Genomic DNA, 22,520 nt, shown 5'->3' on the forward strand with positions numbered 1-22,520 from the left:
ATAACTTAACTTCATGTTATGAAATGTATTAACTGTAATGTGTATAAACAAAACCTCATGGAGTAAGTCCCATTGGAAGTGGATAACTTAACTTCATGTTATGAAATGTATTAACTGTAATGTGTATAAACAAAACCTCATGGAGTAAGTCCCATTGGAAGTGGCTAACTTAACTTCATGTTATGAAGTGTGTTAACCGTAGTATTAAAGAAAAACACATGGGACAAACTTTATTGAGTCGTGTTAAATCTAAGCTCAAATGAGAGCCATAAAAGTATTAATCAATGTAATAAAAACTCTGAATGTATTTCGTTTGTATTATATTTTATGCATATTTTAAATTGAGATTAGTAATTCAGCTTGACCTCTATAACAGAAATAAACAAATATATTCTTTGGTGTGTGTTTGTTTAGATCGCGCTAACTATAAAACTCCAGATTGAAGTCCGCGGCACCTTCTAGAAAACCCTGTCGATAATCCTTTGTTGTTACTGGGTGACCGCTGTGGGGATTAGTGGATTAGTCAGATATTTCCAATTCTTTGTGTCTTCAAACTTTTCCTTAATCTTCTTTTATCTTTTGAGTTACTGTTAAAATAAAATAATAATAATAAAAGAGTCTGGTCAAACGAGAACCCAGTCGACCAAAGAAATGCTTATGCGCATAAAGAGCTAAAAACACCAAACCCTACAATCGAAAACACATTTTTCGTGCTTGGCTCGTTCTATTCAAGCAAAGCGTCGTCATAGAGTCGATGATCCGCAACCCTCCATGTAGGGTGGTATTGAGCATGCGCATACTATATCACAGGTACTGATTTTTTTCTTCCTTACGAGATAAAACACGGTTTTTGTGAACACCAACTTGGTTGCCACGCTGTTTCATAAGTTATTCATATAGTTAATATTTTATCTCTAAAGCTTAAAATACATGCAATATACTCTTAGTTTCAAAGTTGTAACTACTTACATACAAGGGTTGTGTCACACGTCTCAAATTAATAATTAGCTTACAAAACTATCGTTTGTCTAAAAAAAAAAGAAGAAACTATAGTTTTCTGTTAATCGAATGAAAATAAACATATTTACATTTACCACTTTTTTCTTTTTTAGTCATTGAGAAATAGTTCAATAATTTTGTATATATTTTATTTTCTTCCGATAAAAATAACTCGTCATACACTTGAAGGAATAAGAGGTATGCGTTTTTATTCTAAGAAAATATATCATCTATAACACAAGACAGAAATACTGTTCAGTTGACTTTATCGGCATTTCAAAGTACGAAATGGTAACTGATTTGTTTTTAAAGAATGTCTCTAATGAAGACATGATAAGAGCCGAAAGTACAGATAACACGTTCTAGTTACTGACTTCATGTCGGAAACCCAACAAGAAAAGGGAGTGGTTGGTTAAGTAACATCGTTTTAGGGTATAAAATACGAAGAAATTAAAGTTGATAAAAGTGGTATACATTATAAAATTGGAGATAAGAGCGTTGGTATGAATTAATCACAGTTAGAGCAGAACAAATTAATGTTAGTTTAAAATCGACCACAAGCAGAGCAGGGAAGATTAACTTTTGTATAAGCTGTATAATAGGTAGAACATAATAAAGTAATGTTATTAAAGGGTATATGTCACAGGAATAATAGAAGACAGTAACGCCGCTAATATAGCGTCTTCTCATGTACCTCAAAACAAATACGTTGTATTATAGGCAGAACATAACAAAGTAATGTTATTAAAGGGTGTACATCACAGGAATAATAGAAGACAGTAACGCCGCTAATATAGCGTCTTCTCATGTACCTCAAAACAAATACGTTGTATTATAGGCAGAACATAACAAAGTAATGTTATTAAAGGGTGTATATCACAGGAATAATAGAAGACAGTAACGCCGCTAATATAGCGTCTTCTCAGGTATCTCAAAACAAATACGTTGTATTATAGGCAAAACATAACAAAGTAATTGTTTTGTACTTATCGGTCAGAGACTGCTCAAATCCACAGGATGTCATGTTGCGTTTTTTATTTTTACTGTTCCGTGTTTATCAGTAAGAGACTGCTCAAATCCACAGGATGTCATGTTGCGTTTTTTATTTTTACTGTTCCGTGTTTATCAGTAAGAGACTGCTCAAATCCACAGGATGTCATGTTGCGTTTTTTTTTGTTTTCTATTTACTGTTCCGTGTTTATCAGTAAGAGACTGCTCTAATCCACAGGATGTCATGTTGCGTTTTTTTTTTTATTTACTGTTCCGTGTTTATCAGTAAGAGACTGCTCTAATCCACAGGATGTCATGTTGCGTTTTTTTTTTTATTTACTGTTCCGTGTTTATCAGTAAGAGACTGATATATCTAGTCCACATGATGTCTTGTAGAATTTGCATTACTGTCTTAGCAATATGGTTACAGTTTTTCTTTTATCTTTAATTCTAATCAGTATAGCGTAAGATAAGTAGTTCAATACATGCCGTACAAGTGATATATTGATTTACATAGACACCTTAGCCCTAAAACAAACATATCAGGTGTCAAAAACGCGTGCCGCTATTCAGCCCGATCCCCGCTTTCATGTGGCACCCACATTACAGACTTTAAGCTCTACCAGATGGCCTACCGCTTCTTTACTTTCATTTATTGTCAATTCGTATAAAGCAGCCTGTATTCCAGGTTTCCATTGTAATGATGTAGGGCAAAAACCATTATATTGAGGTGGCCACAAGGCTCATTCTATATACTTCACCCGCCAAACAAAACTATTTCCTATCGACACCTTTACAAGTATAGACAAGCAGCTATTGAGCGCTTCACCGAGCCAGTGGTGGTAGAAATCCCTAGTACAATACACGGGATTGTGGTTTTCAAATAAGCGTGAGGCTAACTTTGTACTGTTAGCATTGTAAGGAGAAACTTTTGTTAACAAAGAAAAAACAAACAAAACTGTTCTTACGGTCTATACAACAATACTGTTGTTGGAGGATGTGTACATTTCGGTCTTAGTAGTTTGAAGAGTTAATAGATGTTATAGTTAAGTACGTTTTCCTTGATCATTGTGTCCCTTTTTTTTTTTCACTTGCTAGAACCATAATGTTTCTTTATTCACACATCTATTTGAACACATCTCAATAATTGCATAATTCCACAGTGTTATTCAACATTTATTTAAATCAAATTAAAATGTTCGATTGTTATAACGTCTCTTTCAACAAAGATACAGTTTTTAGGCTTCAGATAATCGATAATCAAATGTAAGAATGCACATCAGATACACTAAAGTAATAAATTTACTAATAAGAGCTATGTCTGCGGACTTACAGCGTTAGAAATTGGGTTTCGATACCCGTGGTGGGACGACCACAGATAGTCCATTGTGTAGCTTTGTTCTTAATTTCAAACAAACATCTTATTTTACTTATATCTAAACAAAAACGCACCAATAACGTTTTTCTTATGAATTTGAAAACTGAAGTAGCCCAAGAGTTGGCGGTAGGTGGTGATGACTAGTTGCCTTCCCTCTAGTCTTTCACTTCTAAATTAGGGACGGCTAGCGCAGATAGCCGACGTTGTTCGAAATTTAAAACAAACCAGATGTCGAAAATGAATTAAAAGTTTCGCTTTCTTGACATTTATCTCTCTACACACACACACACACACACATATATATATTATTACATATACGTGTTTCAAAATGCAGGGTGTTTCAAAATTATATCTCCTATTTTAAAATTTAATAATTAAATAACTACAGAAATACAACTGTGCAGTTTTCAACAACTCGTAGCCCAACTCAAACATTTTTATTGTCATGTTTTTCTGTTTACTCCAGTGAGTACTGTTACCCCGTAAGATGGCAACCGTGCAAGAAAAGACTCGGTGCAATCGATTGGTTGAGGTGAGCCAATTCATTAGCCTCCGAATTCGCCAGACATCACTCCACCAGACTTCTTTCTTTGGGGGTATGTTAAGGACATCGTATATCGCACACCTCTAGCAAACGTTACGGAGCTAAAGACCAGGATAACGGATGTCATCGCCACTGTAACTGTGGACATATTGCAGAGAACGTGGATTGAAATCGAATATCGGTTAGACATACTGCGAGTCACTAATGGTGCACACATATCAGTCTACTGACATGCAATAAAAACTGTTTGAGTTGAGCTACAAGATGTTGAAAACTGCATGGCTATATTTCTTTAGTTATTTATTTATTAAATTTTAAAATAGAAAATATAATTTTGATCACCCTTTATACTTCTCAGGATTGTCAACTTAATTTTAATTATTTAATCATAAAATGTGATTAGTTATTGGATTATTCATTGCAACGGGTTTTATACGAAACATGATACTAGTTATTTGAACATGTTCAACAACATACTTAACACACTATAAAGATACCATTATTATTTTAATTGTCTTAAAACCTGTATTTAGAGGACAACCAAAGTTGTAACCAATTCTTTAAATTTCACTTCCAGAAAGCGACTAAGAAACTTTTTCACCCTTTTATTTCTTGAACTTTACAATTTTCCTTTTTCAAACACCAATTAAATAACGCACCAGTGTTGTAGAGTATCTCAGAAATCAAAGAAGACGACCATTTTTGGCCGGCCTGAACTCCAGTTCTTCTTTAGGTTTAAGGTAACTTCGAAAATTTTTCTGAGATTTATTTTTCTCCAGCTCGTCAAAACCCACTGAAATCTCAACTGTCCTGCGCTACTTATTAAGTGTATACACACACGCATATATAAATATCGAATCATCGGAACAATGGGCCCACATTTCCAATACAATTTGGCCAGCACCTCCTCCCCATACAATTCTCCAAGTTTACACTTTCCTCATCTCTAATAGAATTTGAGTTCTAAAATAATGGCTCGTTAGAAACAAATAAAGACTGTAATATATGTCTGGTAGTTGGAGATAGAGAGGCTAAAAGAAAATAAGTATATTAAGTTAAAAAACGGGAATTTTTATTTAAGTTAGTCATTAAACTATATACTTCACCATATCTTGTCTCGCATTGCATCACAATAGACCATACTTACAACTTTAACTGTAAGTGTGTATCGGAGGAGCATGCTCTCGAACCTCCCTAATTTCCATTTGAATTGAGCAGGTGCACTTCTTACCAGCCTAATTCATTTTAATATCTGCTCCCACGCTACCCCACCTACAAACTTCGCTGTCGATACCTAAGCCAACTCCCAAGAACATATGAAATTGGTCGTTTGCAAAAGCTAATCCACGACAAGCGCAACTGCAACATCAGCTGTATGTGTGTATATATACACACACAGGGACACTGAACTGCGTAATACGGAACGTCTGTTTGTTGTTGATAAATTCCATCCAATATAATATTCTTTTTACCATTTAATAGATGCTAATTCGAAGTTTGAGGCACCAACAATGTATTCCCGTGAATAAAAGAATGATTGCCAAGGCAGAAAAATATAACGTAGAAAATGAAATGAAATTTAGTACAAATGCTAATAATGTTGGGGGACCTTCCTTGTACTACTCGAATACCCGAAACCTTTATTGAATAAATAATTTGTTTTTAATGTTTTCGCTTTATATTTTTTTACATATTCTACCATTTCAGATTAAAGTCGGAAAAATTGTTCGTCCCTTGCCTTTGTCATGAAAGTTTTGTTTATTTGTCACATTTCACAAAACTTCTTTCATTTGTATTCTATACCATTTATGACAGGAGCTAGCGATTCTTATTGTGAAACGTGTTTATTGTCTTTTATGTTATTTTATTTTCTATTATTTTCTTACATAGTTGCGTTCAATTATAATCGATTGACAGCTGTTCAGGTGTTTAATATTCGTTCATGTAACATATACTACGCAACTGACAATTGATGACTGTAGTATTCTTTATTTTATTATTTATTAAAGAACACATCGAAAACTTTTACCTGGTTATTTACTGCATTTTAATATAAAATAGAAAAGTTTTGGCAGTAAAAGTGCTTTAAGTTTAAGATTAAAACGACCTCTTTGGCAAATCTCCCAAAATTCCAAATTGAGTATAAGCACGTGCACTGGCAGCTTACGTCAAGTAATGTGAATGGGCCCTACATGTTTAGAAAAGCAGGTTGTGCGTGAGTTTAGACTTCATTCTAGCCAGTCAATCGCACCAGCCTCGTACTTCACACGCCTCAACTCCCCCTGACCCCTGACCTGCGCAGTGTTGCGTGCACAACGCGTCCTGAATCTAGCGGAGAACTGGCTCCGTAGGCAGAATGAACGCACCGAGCTGGAACGTGTCTTGCGCTATTTCCGACTGCTGTTGCTATCTTTTTTTGTTTTCGTTGAAGAGTTGATTTAGGTAGTCGCTACATCAAAGGAAGCCAACATTTTTACACACCAGTAAGACGTATCGTGAAGTCCAGGTAATGAAGACGATTATATATATATATACATGGAGGCACAAACACTGATTCAATAAGTCTATCTTTCCGACAGAAAGTGGGAAATTCAACTGATAAGTGAGACCTCCTGTGGTGAGAAACGGAACCATCTACCAGTACGGAAACATTGAATTGAAACATTTTTGAGCATCATGCAACACATATACACATCCTATATATATATATATATAAACAAACACGTCCTATCTCTTTTTGTTAAAATAATATACTAATATACATTATGAAAGATAATGGCTCAGATTTTATCTATCTTCCTTTATAGCCCATCTACAAAACAAAAACAATCTATTGGAAGTATGCATTAAGAATAATTTTGGACTTCTTTGCAGTTTTTTTAATAACATGCGACTCACAAACATCCATAAATATTATAGTTAATTTCACTTGTCCTTCCTGTGTATTCTATTGTTGGTTCCAATGTCTTTAATAACATGTGAGTCACAAACATCCATAAATATTGCAGTTAATCTCACTTATTCCTCCTGTGTATTCTATTGTTGGTTCCAATGTCTTTAATAACATGTGAGTCACAAACATCCATAAATTTTGCAGTTAATCTCACTTATTCCTCCTGTGTATTCTATTGTTGGTTCCAATGTCTTTAATAACATGTGAGTCACAAACATCCATAAATATTGCAGTTAATCTCACTTATTCCTCCTGTGTATTCTAACTATAAGACGAGCCATTTCACTCTATTTTGTTGGTTAGTTCCTTACACAGTGTGTTGCTACAGGCACAAACAAAAGATTATTCACTATGAAGTAATATGTAGATTTTATTGGTAACGAATATGTATGGAAGGAAATTGGTAGTTATTCGATTGTTGAAAAGTAAATGTCACTAAAACTAGCAGATCAAGAAAAGCTAGGGTAAGTCACACGACATGAGAAGTGGTAACTACCAACCACGTTCACAGTTGTTTCTTGGCGCCAGGTTGAACCGCCAACACCCTTCTTATGGCTGAAACAAAAAGTGTTTGCACGAGCGATGACCGCTGGAGTGTGGTCACTTAGTTCACTAGATGGGTGACAAGCGTACAGAATTACGAGTGTGACGAAGCCGGGGAGGATAGGCGTCATTGACACCTTTCTCAGGTGATTCCAGGGAGGGGGTGGAGGAGACTCGGGTCAGCTGGGTCGAGCAGCCCAATTGATATACCCCCAGGCATCGCGCAAGGGTAGGGCGGGGCTTTCCCTGGAAGGACAGATGACTCGGGCATCAGGCTTAGCAAGAAAACTGAAGCAACGTTTGTCGGAGGCCACGTTCTGCTAACGGCCAATCAGTAAGCAGTAGAGAGGGAAGGAGGTGGAGCTGCAGAGCTATCATCCATATTCATGGTAGTGGTGTTGAGGTAAAAGCTGGTAGTTTAAGTAGTTGTTCGCTAGCAACGGGAAGACCACATCGTGTTTCCGTACTTTCTTTCTTGGTTGCGTTCCACGAAAACCGTCACCACGTTGAACTTCAGTGAATTTTCGACCCCCTACCCGAATATGACGGGTACGGTGGATGGCCTTGATCAGGAAATGGCTAATAAGTCTGCATTTATGGAGTTACAGCAGCAAGGGCTGACCGCCATGCAACACCATTCACAGCCGTACCAGATACGCACCTCGTACCCTAGCCATCAGGCGCCGCAGCATGAAGCGGCTTTTCCCGGCAGCCAACATGCTAGGTCATTGGGCGCTTATCCGTTCCCCATGAACAATAACCCCCTGAACAGTGGTCTTCACAACACTTACACCCATCCGAGCCATCACTACCTGGGGTCATATCCCCCGAACGTGACAAGCTGTGGTCCTCCATGTCCTCCATCACCTAGAGATGGTAAGTGTTTCGACGTTTGTATTCTTAAATAACGTACTACTATATAGAATGTTTGTAACCCTGAGAAGTTATAGCATATCCTCAAATTAGTTTTAGTTTAAAAGTAATAATAGAAATATTTCATCAAATCACATATTTTAGTAAATGCAGTGTTTTATGTTTTGTTGCTTAAAAATACGTACTAGCTAACAAGGCTATGTAGGACTGTTTATTGATCAAATGAAGTGTTAGTTTACAAAATAGATGCTTAAACTCGCACGTGACTAAGGCCTACGAAATAGGCGGCCATTACAGGCTTAGTGCATCTATGTAGTTCTTTCAACTTCATAAATTTACGACATAAATCTTATCTTTTCTTCTTTTAAGGAACGTTACAATCAATAGTTGAAACAAATTAGTTTCATTTTCAACTTCTGCAGGCCTAATTATTCATGTTATATTTGTCACGGAGAGAATCAATACACGTTACTAAGAAATCTATGCTGTCCGGTGATCTAGAGCAGGCAAGAAAATCTAATAACTGAGATGGTTGTAAATGAAGTTGATTGAAAATCTGACTCGAATGTAACAAGACTGTTTTCCGAGATAAGGTATTACACATAAACGTAACAATGTTACTATTCAGCATTTCTTAACGGTCGATATATGAGTATGAGATTTGTAATTAGCTAGAATGTAAATTCAGTTACTTTTTTTTACAGGAGAGTATTTCTCACGACTTTCACTCGGTTTGATAAGTCAGTACTTTCATTTTTTTGTTTTAAAATTGATACACCTTGGGAAATTTCAACACGTAGTTGAACAAAAAATTTACATTGCGATCTTTCTTATAAAAAAAAAAAACGATCTTTCAAGTTCATGTTCGTTTAGCCAAAACATGTATCGGTGATAAAATGTCCGAGTAAAATTATTACTGGTTTATTAAATAAATTACTAGGAGAAATACTGTAACGTAAGAATAACCATATAATGATTTGAAAAATAATAACATTGACGAAATGTGACGCATGCGCATATCAGTTTACACGTCCGTAAAATTAACTGGTTAAAATTCATTCAGAATAATTTTGCATCACTCTCGTTGTGAAGTATATAAAAAAAAAAACTCTCGTCATGAAGTATTTAAAAAAACGACTGTTTTATAAGTGAAAATTACTTATGCTTTAGGAAAAAAAAATACTGTTAATTTTAACCAATATTTTACATATAGAATGAGTTCCATACGCCAGTATTAACAAGATTCCATAAAAACTAAAGATAAAAAAATAGTTGTTTTAAATATATCAACAATGAAATGACTGACATAGAAAAATTAAGCGAAAAATTCTACAGTAAAGATCAAATATACAATAATAATTATTCAATGTATAACCAGTGATTAGAGTAAGTCCTGGCGTGTTATCGCAATGAAAGAAGTATTATACGAAGTTTAATAGAAAAATCTTTTTACTGTGTTATAACTAAGACTGAGTGAACACACAATATTATAATATTATAATAATTCGTTATGCAACTTGCTTACCTACAATAGTGTGACAATGCTACGCAATGTGATGGTTGTATAGGTGAAGAACAAAATTACAACACTGGAACACAATAAATTGTTTTTGATTTGATTTCTTGAATGAAAATAATAGAATTGCATTGCTTTGAAAGAAAAACATTTGCACCAAAAGTTAATTATATGATAATTCTACAATAAGGTAATAGGATAAAATTTTGACTAATATATCATAGAAAGTAATGTATATATATACTGTATGTACAATGTTGCGATCAAAGGAGTCATCTTAGAAACTATGACTACAATGGAATATGATATACATTTATAGTACAAAGAACTACACAATGTTTTACACATTATAGTTTAAATAAAAAAATAGATTTCAGCGCTTTATTATCACATAATCTATGCAAGTCTCTTGTAAACAGAAAAGCGATTTATATTAAAAAATGATATTCTCAATAAAACTTTGTTGCGTCAGTGTGTAATAACCAGCGGTTCATACGTTAAAATTAAAACACCATTCAATGGAATATCGGTTCACTGTGGATGTAGCACACAGCTCTTGGTGTCGGTTTTATCAAATTGTTTGAAGAAATGTTTCATTTAGTAAGAGATAGTTGAACATTTTGTATACGCACCCAGTTAAGATAAAAGTCATATAATTAACTAAGGAAACATCTTGCAGTGTTTTAATTTGAAGTAACTGTTCCAAATGTTGACTGAAATTGAAATGTTTTATAACGAAGGAATAATTAATGATGGTAAAGTGACCACGTAATTATTGTTATAAGGTAACGCGTCGAGGTAATTGCTAATGATGCTGTAAAATCATCGTGTAGAGCAGTGATCCTTGCACTGTAGTGTCAAAAACTCCATAGGGGTAACCATGTTCCATATAAAACATACATCTGGTTTTTGGTTAAGGCATTGATTCCACAGTCGGAATAGTCTTTTATGGAATTAATCCAGAAAGCTTTCTGACAGTTTATGTATTTGTATAAGTTCCATCACAAATCGATCAATTTATTCACTAAGTTATATAGTTTGATCCTACTAGGTATTAAGCATTGAATGCTCATGTTTAAAGAATGGTGTGACATAAATAATTGGCTTACAATGACAGATAAACACCAACCGGAAGATACACTACGGGTAAATGGGAAAGGAAAGAAGATGAGGAAACCTAGAACCATCTACTCCAGTCTTCAACTCCAGCAGCTCAATAGGAGGTTCCAAAGGACGCAGTATCTAGCTCTGCCGGAGCGAGCCGAACTTGCCGCTTCGTTAGGCCTAACTCAGACACAGGTAGGTATCGAGGATTACAGTTTTAGTGCCCTCATAAACTACCCTAACAGGGGCAATCAGCCTATTGAAATTTACTGGGAAAATGGCCCGTGTCCTCGACACGGTAGCCACAAATGAGCACTTTTAAGTACCTGACAGCGTTTCCGAGACGTAAAGTGCTTTTTGTTTTCGGCTTGCTGGTTTTACTCTTGTTTCCAGAAGCAAAATTTCATTAGCACTATAGAGCTATTTCTTCTGAGGTCGGATCTGTTGAAAACAGCTGCGAGCTGATAAAACATTGAGCTTTTTTTGGGAAATCAGTTTAGCCAGAGGCTTGCGACAAACAAAACCGTCATAATTCTTTCAAAGTCTTCGACTTTCCCAGGGATTCTTGGTCGTAAAGTAATCAGTAGCAGTACCTTTAGGGTTTTCACTTGTTAGATGTGGGTAAGACAGTTGCTTGAGACGAATTTCAACAACAACAACAACAAAAAACCGCCGGTTAGAGACAAACCATTGTACACGGAGACCTAATATGGAAATCGGGAAAAAGGATGGGGTTTCGTTGATTCTCTTTCAAAATAAATTAAACCTAGGTTTCGTAATTAATCTTTCCTGAAAACAAAAACTTTTTTTTTTCATCTAGTTTGGAATTCGATGCTCTTATGGTACATTAGTATATTGTCTAATAGTATTTCTTTCCAATATTTAATAACTTTAAAGCTCGAAAAAAGTCCTAGACTTGTCTTTATTCATTCACGTAAAAACCGGGTAGATCGTTAGCATGCTTTTCTCCACTTTTATTGTCCTGCACTTGCTAAATACCAAGTTCCATTTAATATGATAAATAAAAAAGTACCATGCATATTGTAGCGCGTTTGATGTCACTGGTATCTCAGTGTGACCAACATATCGTGTTAACCCCTACTGTTTTATTGAGAAAGTACGAAAACACCAATCACAACAATCTCAGTAATGATATTAAAATTAGCTAATATTTGATTGTTTACTGTTGTTTAACTTGTAACTGCAAAATACACGGTACCATGGTCTTTATCGCTGTATGAGGTTTAGGTTTCATTTTGTTTCACAGTCGTCTCAACTTCTATTAGTTTGTCCTACTTGTTGACTTTAGTTATGACTGGCTGTGTTCATTGAACCAACGATAATAAGCTTTCTTGGAAAATACCAATGCCAAATGTCATTAGAATTGATCGTCACGTAAAACAATTATGAATGATAAAACACATTGTCTCATGTAAACATGGCATTGTTCTAGTAATCCAAAAGTTTAACATGTTTCTATAAAGAGCCCAGGTGTTTTCTTCTTGGACAAATACTTATTTTACGAACACTTTACGCGTGTTGGCTGTGTTTGTGTATAGAGAATTAATAATAGTGCAAATGAATTGCTAACAATATTTGCATAGACATGCTAAATAGAGGGTGGGTCTTTTTCATATTCGTGTGAAAAAGTATAACACTAACGTTACTAAAGTTCAGGATGGACATGATATAACACTCACGTTACTAAAGTGCGGAATAGACTTAATATAACACTAACGTTACTAAAGTTCAGGATGGACTTAATATAATACTAACGTTACCAAAGTTCAGGATGGACATAATATAACACTCACGTTACTAAAGTGCGGAATAGACTTAATATAATACTAACGTTACTAAAGTTCAGGATGGACTTAATATAACACTCACGTTACTAAAGTTCAGGATGGACATAATATAACACTCATGTTACTAAAGTGCGGAATAGACTTAATATAATACTAACGTTACTAAAGTTCAGGATGGACTTAATATAACACTAACACTACTAAAGTTCAGGATGGACATAATATAACACTCACGTTACTAAAGTTCAGGATGGACATAATATAGCACTAACGTTACGAAAGTTCAGGATGGACTTAATATAACACTCACGTTACTAAAGTGCGGAATAGACTTAATATAACACTAACGTTACTAAAGTTCAGGATGGACTTAATATAACACTCACGTTACTAAAGTGCGGAATAGACTTAATATAACACTAACGTTACTAAAGTTCAGGATGGACTTAATATAACATTAACGTTACTAAAGTTCGGAATAGACTTAATATAACACTAACGTTACTAAAGTTCAGGATGGACTTAATATAACACTCACGTTACTAAAGTTCGGAATAGACTTAATATAACACTAACGCTACTAAAGTTCAGGATGGACTTAATATAACACTAACGTTACTAAAGTTCAGGATGGACTTAATATAACACTCACGTTACTAAAGTTCGGAATAGACTTAATATAACACTAACGCTACTAAAGTTCAGGATGGACTTAGTATAATAACATTAACTTTACTAAAGTTCAGGATGGACTTAATATAACACTAACGTTACTAAAGTTCAGGATGAACTTAGTATAATAACATTAACTTTACTAAAGTTCAGGATGGACTTAGTATAACAACAATAACATTACTAAAGTTCAGGATGGACTTAGTATGACACTGACATTACTAAAGTTCAGGATGGACTTAGTATGACACTGACATTACTAAAATTCAGATGGACTTAGTGTAACAACACTAACGTTACTAAAGTTCAGGATGAACTTAGTATAACAGCAATAACATTACTAAATTTCAGGATGGACTTAGTATGACACTGACATTACTAAAGTTCGGGGGTGGACTTAGAGGATAACTAGATGAGCGTCAGTGTTACTTTTTTAGTATTTTACCGTGTGAAATATCGTTAACTCAAACAGGTTAATGCGTGTATTTAAAAACAAACAAACTTGTTCCAAGTGTTAATATACAAATGTAACACGAATAGATTATTATTATTTTAGTTATGTCTTCTCTAATACTGCATAAGCTTCCTCTTTTCAATATTGTGGTGGCACTTGTAAGCAAGAGGGACTTCACGTTTCTAAAACGATAACAAAACATTTGCTGACGTTTTTTTTTAAATAGAAATTGACGACTTAGGAAGATATATATATATATATATATATGATATCCTATAATTGTGTTCCGTAATATTTAAAGTAAATTAATTAAAGTCCTCAACAATACTGGCTTCACAAAGCCTGGGAGAATGGAAAGTTGGGAGTACCCACGAGGTTATGACATTAAGGAAGCTTATTTTGATTAACGTTGGAGGGAGATCTTGAACATTGTTTACAACAATAAATATTCCATATATCATGATATTATTGGCAAGCGATGTATACACTGTTCTCCACTGTCTCACTAATACTAGTAGTACTACCTGTTGACGCAAGGTCAGCAATAGATAGCGATTAGAGATAGGAATATAGGAAGTCTACAGAGAGTCAAGTAAATGAAAGTCCAGACATAAAAATAACTTCACGAGTACTTTAACTTGGTCGTGTTGATAAGTTTGGCTGGTTATTTGAACTCATAATGTAGATTAGATTAGTAATTATATAATATTTTAGGATTTTTTTCACCATGACATACTGTTTATTTATTACAAGCTTTCGGCTCTTTTATCAGATTCTTCGAGAGGATAAGAAGCCCTAGGGGATCATTCAGTTAAACTGTGGTTGAAAAAAATAAATCCAATATTGAAACTTTAATTTTCAGTTGTATAATTATTGAGTGTAAAGCTGTGCATAAATTATTAACTATTAAAATCAATAAAGTATACGTTCACTGGGGACGGGGTGGCTAGTGTGTTGCGGGTTCGAAACTTGCTTCTGCCTTGTCGTTATATATGTCCTTGAGCAAGGTACTTTACCTCAGTTTGCTTCATCTACCCAGCTGTAAATTGAGTACCAACTAATAGCTGGGGATTAACCGGCAATGGACTGGTATCCCGCTCAGAGGAATGTGTTGCCATTGGAAACGGAGTTAAACACCAGCCAGCCCTTTGCATCTTTCAGGCACACAAGGATTGGCTCTTTTTTTATACAACGGTTACTAAAATTGCGTTATTTACAAGTTTCTTAGTCGCACTTATGAATTTTTTTTTAATCAAGGCTGTTGATTTTTAGATTTTTGGCTGTTTATTTATGTATTAAGCGAAACTTTTAGATTTTTTTTCTACAAACAGGGACTAATTCCAGATATGATATTTGCTATTTTTGACGATCACTAAGATAATTTGCTTTCTGTTTTGATGTTGCAAAGGCCTAAACGATTAGGTAATGTTAGATAAATAATTCTATATACAGTAAATTGTTGGCTTTGACCTGAATGTTTTGACTGTATACTTTATTCTGCTCCTTAATGTTTGTTTGTAATTAAGCACAAAGCTACACAATGGACTATCTGTGCTCTACCCACCACGGGTATCGAAACCTGGATTCTAGCGTTATAAGTGCGCAGACATGCCGCTGTGCCACTGGGGGGTTGCTCATTAATGTTTTTTCGTTGTTTTATTTTACATACACAAGGAAATCATCAGTGGATATATTATATTTGGACATTGTTTTAGTGTTAAGCACAAAGTTACACAATGAGGTATGTGTGCTCTGCCAGACGCAGGTATTGAACCCCTATTTTAGTGTTATAAACCCTCAAACGTACCCCCTGAGCAACCGTAGAGGCATAGTTGAACATAAAACATGTTATGATAGAAAACAGAGATATCTTTCAAATATTACCAACAGTGACAAATTGTAGAATAAGATTGTTATAAGTTAGGGTGCATTTCAAATTTTAACAACACTGGGCAATAGGATTACTTTTATTATTGTCGTAGGTAACTGAACGCAAATGGTTTCTTATAAGCTATCAAAAACTTTTTTTTTTTAGCTTTTGTAAAACTAAAACTTCTTGTTTATGGTTAGTTGGCTTAATTTATATGTATGTATATTATTACTCTTATGATTAAGATCTAAGTTACTTTCAGAAGTTTTGGAGTGTGCAAAACGCATATATTTTTAATATTTTTACAAATCATTTTGGTGATCTAGAAAGTATGATAATGAATTATATTTGAAATCTGGGAACAAATGCTGTTACTAAAGTTTCTTGAAGTTGACATAAAATTGAATAAAATAGATTATATAAAGCATTATTGAGCTCGTTTGTGAACAAAATACAGTTTTAGCAGCAGAGATTTTATTTTTTAAGGACAATTGTGTTTTCTTAGTTCTTTCATAGTTATCATCAAGAGCAACGTAGATTAAGATTTTCGGAGATTTTAGAATAATGTAAGATATAAAATAATATCTTCCAAGTACGTGTTTATGTTATTTAAACGTTAAAAACTACAAGCTATTAAAAAACATATTAAGTCTGTGTTCTAAAACATCCCTGGGAGTGTTCGTTCACAGCCGCGTCGAAGAATTTTGAACTGGCGTTCGATGCACGCGATCTGTTCCCTTGGGCAACATTCTATCAATGGTTACTGAATTATTGAACTGACAGAAAGAAACCTGACGCGACAATAAATACAGCAAGTCTGATTGGCCTGTGACTACAAACTCCTTCTATCATTTCGTCTTGAACCATAGAACAAATGACTGGTGAATAAGTCAAGCTTTTATTAGACATCAAACTGTAGTTGTTCATATTCCAGCTTCGATTTTTTTTTAGCGCAAGTTCAGATCGATGTTTGGAAACTTTTTGTTTTATTTTTTTTTGTAAATGAATGTAGCTTACGTGAGCGAGTTAACTAACAATAGGTTCTGTATTGTGAAGTTTTACTAAATGGATTTAATGTTACCAAAACCGATCAGTAAAACCTCACTCCATTTATTCTACGTCAATGCTGCTTGTAAAAACCACTTTTTATCCATGGGCAATCTTTTTATTACGATAGAGTTTAAGGCCTTTTTTTTGAGTCACAAGTAATATGATTTTCGTTTTCTTGCAAAAGTGGTTTTGGGTTATTCTTGTAGTTCAAAAAATATAAAAGCTGTGATTTGTTCTCAGTCTTTTGGTGCTATAAGGCACGGTCTTTATGTTCTGTATGACTCAGTGGTTGATTCCTATTCGATTCTATAACCTTCTCTAATGATTCTGTTCAGTTGTATTCTTCACATCTAAAGGTAAGTCTTCTCTGTTTCTATTATCCCTGCCGTGCCCCAGACCATCATTCCATCTAACCAATTCTCATTTACTTGTCCCATTAGTGATGGAGAACGTTGATAATCTTGTCCTAGTCATTCAGGTCTTTTGTTATCGGTCTCGAAGTCTTGTGAAGGCAGAAGAAAGGAGGTTATTTGTTGCCTTCTAGATACAACTTAAAATTAAACTGCCGTACAATCTTTTCTGATGAGATTATAAACAGAAAATATATGTTCTTTTCCACTGATTATATACAATGCTGACAGAATATAAGAAATATTATAGAAATACACTCAAACGAAATACCTAATTGCCATACATTCTTCCGGTAGTTAATTCTACACTTCAATAATCATAATATATACAATAGAGTACACTATTACCTGAACAATGTTGCCTTGTTAATCTATACTGTCACATAACAATGTTGCCTTGTTAATCTATACTGTCACATAAAAATCACATTAATACTTTTTTCTTGACAAGAAAGTTATGTTCATTCCTATCTTAACACTGAAGCCACTTTAAATCTATCTTTCTTTCAACAAAGATTAATTAACGTTAACACCCACAACAATATCAAACTAACACGACAAATCCCGTAACTAAATATTAATCTTAACGTCCACAACAATATCAAACTAACTCGACAGATCCCGTAACTAAATCTTAACGTACACAACAATATTAAACTAAAGTGACAGATTTCGTAACTAAAGATTAATTTTAACGTCCACAACAATATTAAAATAGCGTAAGAGATCTCTATAAATTACTGATTGATATTACACCCAACTTCTTTTTTCAATGCTTCCAAAAAAAAAAACAACACAAAAAACAAGAATATAACTATGAGCTCAAAAACAATTTCAAGATTCGAAGCCAACATTAGGTTTATTTAAAGGCTATGGTTTTCAGATACTTAAAATACGAGGTTTATACCTCTAATAATGAAAGGTGTTATATATTCTGTATAGTACACACTCAACATAACAGTTAAAATCGTTTCCTCGCCAGAAATTCAGGTATTTAAATATATTACTCCAGTTGTTTTATTACTGTTCTGTGGATATATGTGTAACTTGGCGAAATACTGTAATTGAGCTTGTGGTGTAATCAAGACAACAAAAGTACAGCTTCCGTTACTCAATTAGTCTTTTTTTTTAACTAACCTCTAGGTCTTGCTGGATATATGAGTTAGTCAGGTAACAAAACAAAAACGATGAGTACGTTTGTTAGTGTCATAAATGTATAACGTACATCCGGGCTGCATGTACTGTGTCTCCGCCCGTAGTTGATTCTGAACCACCTGCCGTAGGGCCCCCAAGCCGATGTACCCTACTGTACAGCTGGCTTTGTAACTGAAATCTCCGACTATACTGCTGGTTGTCGGTTTTGGGAGGAAATCATTTCTGTAGACAATAATTCAGAACTGTGGTGTTTTCTGCAGTCTCTTTAGCTTTTGTGCGACAGCATCTCGCTTTCTAGCGGACAATTGCTCGAACTCATCACTGCGTAAATGTTGTTCAAGCATTGGTTTAATGTATATTTTTTGCTCTTGCTACTGAGGGGGGTCGTGCTAACATACCTAGAGTTTATTAAATGTTCACGCAAAACTTGAAGTAGTTTTGTTAATATTAGTTTCAGCTTTCTAATTCTCTTATGATTTGAGTAAGGATTTTTTTTCTTGCTCTGCGTAAATGTTGTTCAAGCATTGGTTTAATGTATATTTTTTGCTCTTGCTACTGAGGCGGGTCGTGCTAACATACCTAGAGTTTATTAAATGTTCACGCAAAACTCGAAATAGTTTCGTTAATATTAGTTTCAGCTTTCTAATTCTCTTATGATTTGGATGAGAATTTTTTTTTCTTGCTCTGCGTAAATGTTCAAGCATTGGTTTAATGTATATTTTTTGCTCTTGCTACTGAGGGGGTCGTGCTAACATAGCTAGAGTTTATTAAATGTTCACGCAAAACTCGAAGTAGTTTTGTTAATATTGGTTTCAGCTTTCTAATTCTCATATGATTTGGATAAGGATCTAGAACACTAGCCCACGATAAATATTTTGATCCAGTCCTACTCCTACCTTTTCATAAACCTTTTGTTTTCCTGGTGCCTTCACCACCTCCTTTGAAGTTGTTTTGAGTTAATCCCTGAGGTTGCGTGACTCGCTGGGCCCTGGTCCAATCTTGCTAACCCTCCCCCTGGACCCTCACCCACTCTGTGCACCTACCGGTTTCTGAAGATTGTGCTAGTTCTACATGCACCTGTGTGTGCGGCGTGCACCGCTGGTCGAATTCTGAGCAATTTTTTATTCATTTCCGCTAAAAAACAACATAATATTTTTCATTACCTGGAGAGCAGTTTAATTAATCTTGAGAACGAACTCATTCCTTGGTATATGTGAAGAATCCAGTCGAGTATCACTCAACCATACCTTATATGACTGGTATTCATTTAGACGTGCCATTAACTTTCAACCGACTCTGTAATGCAATACGTATCTCATGCTGTACATTTCTGGTGGCTACTTGAAAAATAACTGTTTAAGGCTATTGTAGTCAATAAAAAAATTTAATTCTTTTTTTTCGAAATCGAAGTTAAGAAGGCATTATATACTGCTCTCCACTAAAATAAAGCCACCTCCAGTAATAGTATTTTATAACATGCACAAGAAAAACACAATTCGATAATTTAATATATCATGTAAGTATTACAGTACAAAATGTAAGTAATTAAGCCTTAAATTAAATCAAATGTAGGCATTACAGTACGGTCTTATAGTAAACAAAATGTAAGTATTGCAGTATGGGTTTACACTAAAACAAAATCTAGGATTACAGTGTTTTTACACTAAATACAATGTATGGCCTTACACTAAACAAACTGTAAAATTACAATGTATTTACGCTAAAAAATATTTAATTCCTTATAGAACCCTTGTAATACGTGTAGATTTACATAAAATACATTGTTGTATTTGTTATGGGGCGTTCGATCTTCATGCGTACAGTAATCGGTACTATGGACAGTGTTATTTACTGGACGCCATTGTAGTTGAGTGAAACCTTGTGTTGGGAGTAAGTTGTTCTTTCTCATGTTAACACTTTGTTTATAACATTGAGAATAACGTCAAGTTGATATCTAGTGAGGTAAAGCAATTGATCACGTTATCTTCTTGTCTAAAATTTTCTAATCACGTTATCCTTTTGTCTAAAACCCTCTAATCACGTTGTCCTTTTGTTTAAAACCCTCTAATTACCTTGTCCTTTTGTCTAAAATCCTCTAATCACGTTATCCTTTTGTCTAAAACCCTCTAATCACGTTATCTTTTTGTCTAAAATCCTCTAATCACGTTATCCTTTTGTCTAAAATCCTCTAATCACGTTATCCTTTTGTCTAAAATCCTCTAATCACGTTATCCTTTTGTCTAAAATCGTTCTTGGCAAGTGATCACGTTATCTTTCGATTACGTTATCTTCTTGTCTAAAATATTCTAATCACATTATCCTTTTGCCTAAAATTTTCTAATCACGTTATCCTTTTGTCTAAAATCGTTCTTGACAAACGATTACGTTATCTTCTTGTCTAAAATATTCTAATCACATTATCCTTCTGTCTAAAATCCTCTAATCACGTTATCCTTTTGTCTAAAATCGTTCTTGGCAATTGATCACGTTATCTTCTTGTCTAAAATTTTCTAATCACGTCGTCCCTTTGTCTAAAACCCTCTAATCACGTTGTCCTTTTGTCTAAAATCCTCTAATCACATTGTCCTTTTGTCTAAAAACCCTCTAATCACGTTATCTTTTTGTCTAAAATCCTCTAATCACGTTATCTTTTTGTCTAAAATCCTCTAATCACGTTATCCTTTTGTCTAAAATCGTTCATCGAACTACTGCTATCCACATGAATCATGATTACAAAGTAACTACTGCTGTCCACTTTTCACATGATCCTGATGATCGAATGACTATTGCTGTCCACATAAATTATGATTATAAGATACTGTCTATTCATATCCTGATTATAAAATGATTACCGTTGTTCAGATTGATTCTTGGTTTTATAAAGTCAAAATATTTTTTTACTGGGAATTGATGGGTGGCATTTACTTTCGAATATCTTCGATTTCGACAACATAATATCCACCGTTGTTCCATTTAGATTAATTGCTTTTGCTCATTCACATGTCTCTTAATTATACTTGACTATAAAATGGCGGCTTTTTCACATTTTTCAGACTAGGTGTACAGTAGGCATTTCCTTCCACACAAGTCACTGAAAGTAAAATGGTTATTTCGGTTCATCTGGTGCATGAAGTAGATATAATTTATTTCCAGTGATGTAGAGAAAAATCAATATGTATTGAAAACATACAGTTCGTTTTAAGAACTTTGTAATTTCTATGTCTAAAATCATTCTTGGCAAAACATGAATCATGATTACAAAGTAACTACTGCTGTTCACTTTCCACATGATCCTGATGATCGAATGACTTCTGCTGTCTTCTCTTAACCTGATGATAAGGTGAATAGCAGTAGTCACCTTATCATCAGGTTAAGAGAAGACAGCAGAAGTCATTCGATAATCAAGACTGAAGCGACCGTCAGTAGCCATCCTATAATCAGGGTTTTATATGGACAACAGAAGTCATTCTTTATTAATGATTTTATATGAACCACTGTAGTTCTTGAATAATTAGAACTCATGTGGAAAGCGGCAATAATTTTATAATATATGACCAGCAGTAGTTATTCCCCAATACCGTAAGAACCGTAATAGTTATTTTGATAATATCGCTTGAACCGTAATATTCATTCCATAATGACTTATGGACAGCAGTAGTCATTTAATAATATCATATGAATCGTAATACTAATAATAATTCGATAATATTACATGAAGAACAATAGTCGTTCATTAATAGCATATGAACAGCAGTAGTCATTCAATAATACCTACTGCATGAGCCGTGTTAGTTATTCAATGTAATAATGTCATGTAAATCACAATAGTCATTCGATAATGATGTACGAACAGCAATAGTCATGCTAGTATGTGAAGATAAAAACCAACATTTTATCAGAATACCTGTACAGTCATTCCATAATGATGTACGAACACCAGTAGTCATGCTAGTATGTGACGATAAAACCAACATTTTATCAGAACACCTGTACAGTCATTCTATAATGATGTACGAACACCAGTAGTCATGCTAGTATGTGAAGATAAAACCAACATTTTATCAGAACACCTGTACAGTCATTCCATAATGATGTACGAACAGCAATAGTCATGCTAGTATGTGAAGATAAAACCAACATTTTATCAGAATACCTGTACAGTCATTCCATAATGATGTACGAACAGCAATAGTCATGCTAG

The 22,520-nt window shown here is 34.4% G+C and overlaps 1 protein-coding gene across 1 annotated transcript in view; it reads left to right on the forward strand.

Moving 5' to 3' along the window:
• Positions 1-7,613: 7,613 nt before the first annotated feature.
• Positions 7,614-22,520, forward strand: part of LOC106460877 (homeotic protein distal-less-like) — a 21,297-nt gene continuing 6,390 nt past the window's right edge. Inside the window, exons 1-2 of the mRNA XM_013920632.2 lie at positions 7,614-8,283; positions 10,914-11,095. Coding sequence (XP_013776086.1) covers positions 7,950-8,283; positions 10,914-11,095 — 516 coding nt within the window. The 5' untranslated portion in view covers positions 7,614-7,949. The remainder of the gene's footprint in view (positions 8,284-10,913; positions 11,096-22,520) is intronic.

This window comes from Limulus polyphemus, unplaced genomic scaffold, assembly GCF_000517525.1.
Source record: "Limulus polyphemus unplaced genomic scaffold, Limulus_polyphemus-2.1.2 Scaffold853, whole genome shotgun sequence".
Classification (NCBI taxonomy): Eukaryota; Metazoa; Arthropoda; class Merostomata; order Xiphosura; family Limulidae; genus Limulus; species Limulus polyphemus.